Below are 10,851 nucleotides of genomic sequence, written 5' to 3'. Positions count from 1 at the left end.
CAATCATAGCATTGGCTGGAGAGAGAGAAAGACTTAAGTATATAGGATGTGGTAAGAGATAGGGATAGATGTATTATAGTAAGAACACTGAGGTGAATTGGAAAGTGTCATGGGGAAACAGAGTCACTTGATGTTTACTTGGCTACCAAGAAATTTCTGGGAGAAAGTCACTATCTATATATTTTAGTGATGCATTGAAAAGTTAGCCTGAACGAACACTTACTCTGAAAACTTTAGTGTTTTTTTATATAAGGAATGAAGCATTTAAAATATGTCAACAAACACATGATCTGTAGAAAACTTAAATATAGTGATAATCAACAATGATGCCATCCATGATTGTAACAGTAATTATTGAACCTCCTTCCTTCTACTTTGCCATCCTGCTCTCACTCTCCACCTTGCCGCCAATCTCTGCTAGCTTTATCCCTACTTTTTTAAGAGTGAACAAAAGCAAACACAATAATCAACTAGTCTGAGAACCTGAATCCAATATCATGTGGTCTGGGTAATAAAGTTTTATTGATTATTACCAAAAAATTAGGTAATAAACTAAAAAATTTTGGTTCTTTTCTCTTTTTATGAGAATTGGAAGTGGAAAGTTATATTGGTATCAGCCATTTTCTTCTCGTAGTCTTCATTAAATCTCTCATTCTGAGCAACAGTAAAGTGATTCTTCCAGTCTCCAACTGTCCCTGAAACAGTCATGTGGGAGAGAGTCAGTGTGCATTTCTCTACTCTCCTGTTTCTGTTAGAATATTTCTACTCTACTTTCCAGGGGGGCAATATTGGACAAAATATTCCTCTTGCTAACCTGTCAATTTCGTTCTGAAGGGAAGAAGAATTTCTTATCTGATTTGTGGAACAAGGAGACCCCATTACTGAGTCACATTAATGGGGGAAATGAAACTACCGCAATTAAAACAGCAGGCCTGTGGGGATTTCTTGTCTTTTTCTCCTGACCTCTTTGCACATCGAAGTGTGGTAGGTGCTTATGCCCATAGTTTCCAACTATAGGCCCTCTGAGAAGGGCTTGTATGTGGGAGAATTCAAGGTATAGTTTTGAGGAAGAAAACCAAAAAAGAAGATCCCCCAACTTCTCCAATTGCAATCTCTGTTACCTTTCTGCAGATTGTTTTTTTTTCCATAGTGCTTACCATCATCTATTATCCTGGGTATTCTTGTTCATTTTGTTTGTGGCTAGAATATAATTCATGAGGGAAGAAATTTCTGTGTTTTGTTCACTGCTCTGAACATTATCTAGAACAGTGCCTGATACATAGTATCCACTAAGTATTTTTGAATGGATAAATCTAACTGATAGCATAGAGCCCTTATAAGCTCATTATAAAATGAATTCTTTGCCCCGTCTGACTTAATTCTGTGTTTTCACCTTGTCAGCCAGATCTCTGGAGAGAAAGGGAGGATAAGGAATTGGATGTAGACACCACACCTCACTCTCCAATTGTTTTCATTTCATTCCTGGTTTCCTATTTCTTTTCCCATAATCATTTGTTATAGATCTTATTTTTCTTAGCCACAGAAAACTCCCTCAAAGCTGTGAAATATTGGACAAAAAAAAATATAAAAACCTTTTCTCATGAATGGAGAAACAGTGTGGTTCATGATTTTAGTAGGAACCGATGAATAGTTTGCCATTGGATTCTGCTTCATAACATCAAATGAGGTGTGATGGACAATTTTATCTAGGACTTCATCATGTAGGTTTTTTCCAATAAATTCTGCCACCTTCTGAATTTCATGCTTTGGATTCTATGATAAGAGTAAACTGGAGATTAGATATAAGATAATTGGTTTAAAAAGAATATTGAAATGAATTAATAATAGTAATCAGTAACATGTCATAAGTTAAAATTAAAAAAAAAAATCTTAGGGGCACCTGGGTGGCTCAGTCAGTTAAGCGTCCAACTCCTGGTTTTGGCTCAGGTCATGATCTCAGGGTTGTGAGATTGAGCCCCGTGTTGGGCTCCATGCTTAGTGTGGAGTCTGCTTGGGATTTTCTCCTTCTCCCTCTGCCCATCCCCCTGCTCTCATGCACTCACTCTCTCTCTCAAATAAATAAATAAATAAATAAATAAATAAATAAATAAATAAAATATTAAAAAAAATCTCTCACAAATACTCAAACTATCCAGAAATGACTCATTTTAACATTATGGCCCATATTGTTCTCTTTTTTTTAGCCTGACAACTGTGTCTTCTGCTTGAAAATCTTCTATGTCAAAAGTAGTACTTAATTTAATTGGCCTCACATAGACTAGGAATCAGCAAGAGTGGTGAGAATATTGAGCTTTGTGTGACTATTCAGGGGACATTCCAGAACATGATCACAGATATATTTAAAAGGGCTCTAGGGACTCTGAGGTTAGACTACCTGCTCAATAAAGTTTCTTCCTGGCATTCATAATACATTAGGATGTACCCTGTTAAAAGGGCATCATTCTTGGTGATATATCTTTCTTTGACACTGCTATGATACATATGGGAGACAAGCATCACCTACATGGAGTTTTCCTATTCCAAGTTTAATAGAACCCTTCCTTCTTTGGCTTCCTCAGTTTCTCATATCTACTCATGAAAGGGAAACTCCCCCCCTTATAGCATACAACTCCCTGCCACAATATTTAACTGAGTATCTAAATCTAGAATTCTGTGAGTAGATAACTCTTCGCACTAAACTAGGAATATGCCTGACTTTCTCTGTTTGAAAAAACTATAGAGTGGCATCTAAGCAAAACAACTAAACTCATAGATACAGAGAAGAGATTGATGTTGCCAGAAGTGGGGAGTGGGGAGTGGCAGTTGGGGTGGGCAAAATGGGTGAAGGGGGTCAAAAGATACAAACTTCCAGTTATAAAGTAAGTAAATCCTGGGGATGTAATGTACAGCATGATGACTATGGTTATAATACCATGTTGTATATTTAACAGGTGCTAAGAAAATAGATCTTAAGAATTCTCATCACAAGTAAAAAAATTCTGTAACTGTGTGGTGATAGATGTTAACTGGACTTGTTGTGGTGCTCATGTCACAATATATACAAATATTAAATCATGTTGTACACCTGTAACTAATACAATGTTAAATGTCTATTATATCTCAACTAAAAAAATAGAAAAATTATGCTGTTTCACTCTTTCGATATTCTGTGGAAACAACTAGCTGAGGCCCAGCAGTGACCGAACTTAGGAGTTGTGCATCTAAACTAATGTGCCCATAAATACCCTAGGCATCTTATAAAGTGCACATTCTGATTTAGCAGGCCTGATGTGGTCTCTGAGAGCTCCATGCAGCTAATCTGTGAAGCACCTTTTGAGTACCAAGGCTTTCAATGATAAATTGAAGAACAAAGACTGTAATTTTCGTGGATCCCTGTATTTAGTTAAATCACAGATAGTATTTAGCATATTATCATTTATAATATAATGATAGTATATCATTATATATACTATATAGTATAATGATAATATATATTATATAGTAACTCCCATGAACATCATCTTATTTAGTCCTCATATTAGATTTTGGAAGAGTATCTATTACTACCTAGTTTTTGCGTTTAGGGAAACTAAGTAAGTCTCTAAGATGTTAAGTGTCCTCACCAAGAATAATTGGCAGTAGGTGGTAAATCCAGAACTTGAATTCATCTAAATCATTAGTATTTTCCATTACACCCTAATTTCTTAAACCATTTCTTGAAATTGTAACATTTCTCAAGTACTAATGAAAAAACCCAAAATGTACTAGAAAATGTTTTCCTTTCTAAACAGAATTTTAAAGTAGACATGAAAGAGGAAAAAAGGTATTACTCATATTTTGCCTATCTGGAAAAGGTGTACCATATGGGATCTACTCGGGAGCACCAGGAAATTAGAGATGAAACTATGTGATATGTAAACTCATGATATGCCATATGTGTTTTGATGCATGGACAGTAGTAGCTAATGAAATGTAGCATTTTCTATTCCCTGTTTCAATCTGTGAGTCCCCAGTGAGGTCCATATATTATTACCTAAATGTCTTATGGTCCAATGGGAACACATTAGATAGCATTGCCCCTCACCTTCTTCACATCCTCATAGAAGAGGTAGAGAATGCGGTGTTGGTCTTTGGCTTTCCACCATCCTTTCACATGGTCATGCCAAGAACCCCAGCACACTGCAAGGAGGCATGAAAAACAGGGTAATGAATAACAGAAGCCCAACAAATATTCCACTGAAAGGAGAGTTTCTAAAGAGAGGGAGAGTATCACACTGATGATTTCTTCACAGTAACGCAAGCAGAACCCTGGCTGTTCTAAGGAAATGATTTTTTCCTTTTAAAGTGTTTGAGGATTTTGAGAAAGGAAGGAAGCAAAGCTGAATTCTCTTACCTTTCCCAGCCAGAAAATTCTCAAAATACTCTTCCCAGGTTCCTGGAGCAGGAAGAGCTTTATTCATTCTTTGGAAATGGTAATAAGATACCATATTGTCCTTTGGATTTCTTGCTACATAGATTATCTAGGAATGGCAGGAGGAGGGAAAGAAGCAAAAATAGGATTAGACTTATATGTAGTTATTATCCCTACAAATTATATTTAAGTGGATACATTCCATACAGATGAGATTTTCTGATGTTGTATTCTTGTGATCTTGGTTTTTGTGGGACTTGAAAAGGATTCAAATCAATTTGCATATTGATTATTGTGAAGAGATGGACTCTGTTTTTTAACAAGGGAAGTGTTTTTTTTTAAAGATATTTTATTTATTTGTTTCTGAGAAAGAGAGAGAGAGAGAGGTGAGGGACAGAGGGAGAGGGAGAGAATCTCAAGCAGACCACACTCTGAGCATAGAGCCCGATGTGGGGCTTGATCTTAAGACCCTGAGATCATGACCTGAGCTGAAACCAAGAGTCAGATGCTTAACCAACTGAGCCACCCAGGTGCTCCAAAAAGTAAAGTGTTTTAAGAGGAAATTGAAGACCACTCTAAGATTGTTCTAAGGAGTAAACTGTGAATTCCTTTTGCTTTTTACCTTACAGTTTTTTTCTATGAAGGATGGTGGCAGCAAGTGGATGGGAAGATGTGTTTTCAGGGTCCGTGGTGAGGGCATTTCATTAGCTCGGTCCAAACCTGTAAAATTGATTTTTGATCACTTCCCACTATTTCTATTTGCTTCAAAATCTTGCTGCTTCTATTATTACTATTTTAAGAACAATTGAACAATTCAAATCATTTGTGAGAGCACTATAACTGTAAATTTGACCTGAGAGAATATTTCTAGCCTAGAAATGATTTTTTTTTTTTAGTTGGAACAGTTTTTAACCATAACAAGCAAGAAACTAAATAAATAAGAACCTAAAAAATTCAAACTCTTCCACCATGAATTATTTTACTTGGACTCATCCTTGTGGAATAAAATTAATTTCTAACGTAGAATAAAAACTTAACTTACTTTTGTATAAGCAGTAAGTCCATTAGAAAATGTCTGGAGTACAACAATGGCCAGACATAGTTAAAAAAATGCAGTCACAGAATTCATTAGTAATTGCTTGAATGCCCAGAATTTAATTTTTTCTAGTTTTTCAAAGTGTTTATATTAATTCTTGTGTCTTTTCTATTAGTTTTTTCAGCTTTAATGCCTAGAATTTTTTTAAAGATATTATTTATTCACCTGAGACACAGAGATAGAGAGAGAGCATGAGCAGGGGGAGAGGCAAATGGAGAGGGAAAAGCAAGCTCCCTGCTGAGTCAGGAGCCCGATGTGGGGCTCGATCCCAGGACCCTGGGATCATGACCTGAGCCAAAGGCAGACATTTAACCATCTGAGCCACCCAGGCGCCCCAAATGCCTAGAATTTTGAGAGGGCTACATGATAGTAAAAATCCTAAGTGTATATTTCAGACCTTAGTCAAGTGTGGCTTTTCAATACTTACCAGATCCTATGGATGGGATTATCCATTCGATGAAAGGAATTCGTATATGAGTAGGTGCTCGTTGACATTTGTCAATATCACCTTCATTTTGTATTAAGTCCACTATTTCCTGAGTCCATGTTGTTCCTTTTTCCACATGTAAGATGATGATGCATAGACATTTAGTATATTACATTTCTTAAAATATGACTATACTTGTTAGAATATCTCTGAACTTTAAAGCTAGGTTTATAGTGGAATTCAGAAAACATCATTTTTTATTTATGTCTTGTGTTATCATAATGTGAATTTTTTATACAAAGGCTGCAATTTGGAGTGGATATTATATTGATAAATATGCAGTTCATTTTTTTGCCTGTCACAACCATTAATTTGGATTGTTATCCTATTCATGTAGCTGCATTGTTCTAAGAAAGACAGAATGAAAGGTCTTTCTCACCTGATTATAATCTCCTGAAGAGAAATCAGTCTGTGATTACTGTTTCCCAAGTACATAGTGTGCGGCTGCCACATAGGAAGTATTTAATATATGTTGGCTGAATGAACAAATGAATAATTATTACCTGGGCTTGATATTGATCATTAGCACTTAGTATCCATTTTCAACTGTTTTTCAATTTTTCCCTTACCTCAGGGACTGAAAGGCTAAAAAGTATATTCCCTAGACTTCTTTACCACTAAGATTTTGAATACTATTTAGATTCTGCTGATGAAATGCATTGAAAGGTGGAAGAGAGGTAGAGGTCATTCTTCCTGAGGTGGTAACACAGATGGTAGCTCCAACAGATAGAAATTTTGCATAGGCCATATCACATTTTCCTGCCTAGTGCCTTGAACTCAAGAAGCCACTGGAAGAACGGCTTCTGTCTCCCAGCCTCAGTTTCTGTGTGCTGCCTGATTCAGACTAATATAGTTCCTACCAAATGAATCTTCATATTTGATGAGGAACTGTTGTGTCAGATATTTTGACAAATCCATGTTGGGAAGATGTTTGACAATTTTAGGATGGTTCTCTGAATCCTGGATATGGGCTGATCTTTCTATATTTTCTGACACCAGCTCTCATTACAGATGCCTTTTCTCATACTGTCAATTCAGTGCTTTTAGTTCTATAGTAAGGGCATAAGTCAGGAAACAATGAAAATATTACATTTTATATCCTAGACGGGTTAGGTCTTTAATAATTTCTGGCACCAACTCTTTCATTACAGGATAAAGGACCAATATTTCTTTAGCTATCTAATAAAAAAGAGAGCTCTTTGTACTGATTTTATGTGTTCACTCTGAATTTATAGCCATTTAATGCCAGCTAACATTGGGGCAGGTTCACGTGTTGCTAGAAGTTTGGGGATGAATGGAATGACTTCTCAATTCATCCTCTAGAAATCAGTGATTTTATAATATATTTTTCTCTTGGCTCATTCCCAGAGTATATGTTATTCTTTTAAAAATTTAGGTGTAAACCACATTTTTTGTCTATGCTTATTTCTTCTTCCCTCTAATAAATATAACTTTTATTAATGGGTAAGGTTTTAGTGATGATTAAATGTTATATTCGCTGGCAAGCATTTTTTTTTTTTTGAGTGTGTTATTTGGATCATTCAAGCCCTATTAACCCTAACCCTTGAAAACCTTAAATGAACCAAATCTACTGCTCATATTTGGCAGGTGGAGAAAAGATTAATTTTTAAACATTATACTTAAATGATGTAAACATGTACTGAAACGATGATAAAGTAGAGTTGTGGACAAAATTAAGACTGTGAGATGTGATTCTCACCAGTGATTACTTTTACATTCACATTAGGAAAGTTTAATCCTGAACAGGCTCTTGGTGAGTAAGATTAGAAAATTAGGACCCATATGAAACTGATGGGTAAATGAGAGTCTAAGACTCCCATCTGCGGGCAGTCTTTTATCAGGATCATTAGAGATAAAGACTCAAGAGGGGTTTGAACATACAATCTCAGAAATGCTTAGATTTAAAGTTTTTGGTGTGTGTGTACATGTGTGTGTTTCGATGTGAACATCTGTGTATGTGTGTGTGTGTGTGTGTGTAAGAGGAGTTATTGACAGGGAGCTTGATTTTGCAAAGACCAAATGTATATGCAATCTGGGTGTGAATTGAATAGTGTATTTTTAGTATATATGTAGATATGCATAAATATCTGCAGAGAACTATTTCTCCCTGCTCATCCTGAAATTTTTATGATACAGTGGCTGGGCTCAAGAAGTCTTACTTCTACAGCAACTTTTGTTAAACTGATTATTGAAACAAGGAAGTAGGTTCTTGTACAACATACCACAAGGGAAGATAGAAATCAAAAGAGTAGTTCTCAGACCCTGAACAAGGGCTTCTGGAGGCTGCTGAGGTGAAATCAGCAATGCAGGACCAAAGCTCCCCTAATTATTCCCTAAGTCAGCCTTAGGATCCCCTTTTTAGCTTATACACACAAAGCAGTTTTTTACAGGATCTGCAATAAGGGCCTGCGTTGGGAGCAAACAAATCAAATCTAGTCCGTTAGTTCTTGACTGTTTGAGTCACTCTCTCCTGGGGAAGTAAAAAAATATGTACATTATAGGAAGAATTAAATTCTTAAAATTTTGTGCATTATTTTAGTATTTTTTTCTGTAGTTTCTGTAGTTTCAGTTTCCACAAGTGATTTGACTTAGCCATATCACTCTGTCCAGTAAACAATTTTCCAACCCAGATCAGTCTTTATTTCATTATTAATATTTTCCCCACTCACCTTCCTAATTCTCTTCTTCACCTCCCCACTTCCCCTTCCACTTACCTGCTTTAGGATAGGTGGCAATAAGCAGATCGTCAGACCTGGCTTGGAAGTTCCAGATCCGGTCCCACATGTCACAGGTAGGTGTGGGTTGCAGAATCCCCTTCACATAGTCGACAGATAGGCGCTCTGTTCCATCAAATTTAAAATCCTCCATTTTGTTTAAGGCCCTTAGTGTCAGAAATCAGAGTACTGCTCCAGATAAAATGTTACTGCTCAATCAGCACAAAGCTGAATTCTATTTATCATACAGACAATGCAAAACAGACTGCAAGTTCTTCCTGGACAGTCTGGGGATGGCTGGCAGTCAAGGCGGAAAGTAGCTACAGGTCTGCCAGCCCAAGTTCCAGGAAGCTCGGAACTCCGGTTTAGGCCTTTGTACACAGGCGTTTTCTTAATGAGCTCCAGCCCTCCTCCCATCCAGGCTGTGACGTAATACCAGAGGCCCTCCCAAACCCTGGCTGCTGTGTCATGTTCATGTTCAGTCCTGCTCTTCTGTGTCAGTTTAACAAGAGTTAGTGCCATATTGTTTATGTTTTTCATCTTTGTGTTCATAAAATAATTCACAGACATTCACTAATTGTTTCTTCTGTGGATTTTAAAGTAATTAAAAAGTTACAGAGAATTTGCTCATGGAATTAGATAGCAATATAGAATAACTTCCCTGAAAGGCTGAAGGGAAATTTCTGTGGGCTCTTGTCAAGAAGGTCCTAGATTTGAATCTCCTAGCACAAATATCTGGAAGGGTCAGTGTTGTTATTTTTAAGAGTAAAATAAAATACACTCTATTAGAGAAGGTTCTCTTCCTTTTGTAGGCTGTACAGTGTCAGTATCAAAACAGGCATGTCTCACTTAAAGCAAAAGAGACACAGACAACTTGTTTTTTCCTTGGAACTATTTCTGGTTCCCTTTTGAATTTTCTTTTCCTGTTTCCACCATTACCTCTTCTCTGCTGGCCACCTCTAAAACAAGGCCAGATACCTTTTAGTTTTTTTTTTTTTTAAAGATTTATTTTAGACAGAGAGAGAGAAAAAGAGAGTGAGCACGTGTACATGAGTTGGGGGAGGGGCAGGTGGAGAAAATCTCAAGCAGACTCTCTGCTGAGTGCAGAGCCCTATGCAGGGCATGATCTCAGGACCTTGAGACCATAACCTGGGCTGAAATCAAAAGTTGGATGCTTAACTGACTGAGCCACCCACGTGCTCCTCCTTTTAGTTTTTAACTGCTAAATATTACAGGTCACCCACCTAGTTTTCCTGTCTCTTACTGTGATATAAGGAATATATCAGGTCTTTGTCTCTTGTTCTTTGCACAGAGTTCAAAAACTCTTGGAAGTTCCTGAGTGATTGGAGTATCTTTGATTATTTATAATGAGTCCCTTTAGACTATTCCTGAGTTTATGCTAATGAGGTGGCTCCTGATGGGCCCCCTAGATAATTTCAGAGGACAGACTGGCCATACCAGAAAGATCAGGCAGGTGACTAGAGGGTTAGAACTTTCAGTCCCATCTCCAACCTCCAGCGAAAAGAGAGGGGTTAGAGACCGAGTCCAATCATGCCACCAATGACATGGTAAGACCTCAATAAAACTGCTCACTGAAGCTCAGTGGAGCTTCCTGGTTGGTGAACACACTTATGTGCTTAGAAGGTGGTATACTCAGATTCCATGGGGAGAAGGCATGGCAGCTCTGTGTTCCTTCTCTATCAAGAAGTTGCCCTGGGCACCTCTTCTATTTGGCTGTTTCTGATCTGTATCTTTTAGGATAAAACTCTAATTGTAGGTATAGTGCTTTCAGTGAGTTCTGTAAGTCATTCATTATAGTAATTTGTTGAACCTAAGGGGTCATGGGAAGCTCCAAATTTATAGCTGGTTTGTCAGAAGTGCAGATGGTTGTGGAGACATCTGAAGTGGAATCTGAAGTGGGGGCAGTTTTGTGAATAACTTTGCCCTTAACTTGGGGTCTGCACTAACTCTAGGTATTAGTGTCAAAACTGAATTGAATTGCAGAACACCCAATCAGTGTCAGAGAATTATTGTTGGAACATCTTTCTTGCCCTAGGCTTTTTTAGAATCCATTCTGTTTCGAGCAATCAGGAATTTCACTTTTGCTTAAAGCCCTTTCCAC

General features: G+C 37.2%; 1 protein-coding gene across 1 annotated transcript; it reads right to left on the bottom strand.

Annotated features, from left to right (window-relative positions):
• Positions 1–495: 495 nt before the first annotated feature.
• SULT1C4 (sulfotransferase family 1C member 4) lies at positions 496–9,103 on the bottom strand. The gene is made up of 7 exons (XM_028091284.2): positions 8,730–9,103; positions 5,935–6,060; positions 5,034–5,131; positions 4,394–4,520; positions 4,085–4,179; positions 1,593–1,773; positions 496–695 (listed from the first exon to the last, which is right to left on the bottom strand). Exons 1-7 carry the CDS (start codon positions 8,881–8,883, stop codon positions 580–582), a joined length of 897 nt encoding a protein of 298 aa, XP_027947085.1. The 5' UTR covers positions 8,884–9,103; the 3' UTR covers positions 496–579.
• Between the last annotated feature and the right edge of the window lie 1,748 nt (positions 9,104–10,851).

This window comes from Eumetopias jubatus, unplaced genomic scaffold (assembly GCF_037043125.1).
Source record: "Eumetopias jubatus isolate StellerSeaLion01/CBP00866 unplaced genomic scaffold, mEumJub1_p1.0 scaffold_9, whole genome shotgun sequence".
NCBI classification, from domain to species: Eukaryota; Metazoa; Chordata; class Mammalia; order Carnivora; family Otariidae; genus Eumetopias; species Eumetopias jubatus.
Note: the sequence above shows the minus strand (reverse complement) of the source record. Positions and strands in the feature narration are given on the sequence as shown.

Coding starts and splice junctions, on each gene's coding strand:
- SULT1C4 (XM_028091284.2), bottom strand. CDS start 8,883: ATGGAGGATTTTAAATTTGATGGAACAGAGCGCCTATCTGTCGACTAT. Junction 4,180..4,393: donor GAATTTTCTGGCTGGGAAAG/GTAAGAGAATTC, acceptor GCCTCCTTGCAG/TGTGCTGGGGTTCTTGGCAT. Junction 1,774..4,084: donor TCTATGAGGATGTGAAGAAG/GTGAGGGGCAAT, acceptor CTCTTATCATAG/AATCCAAAGCATGAAATTCA.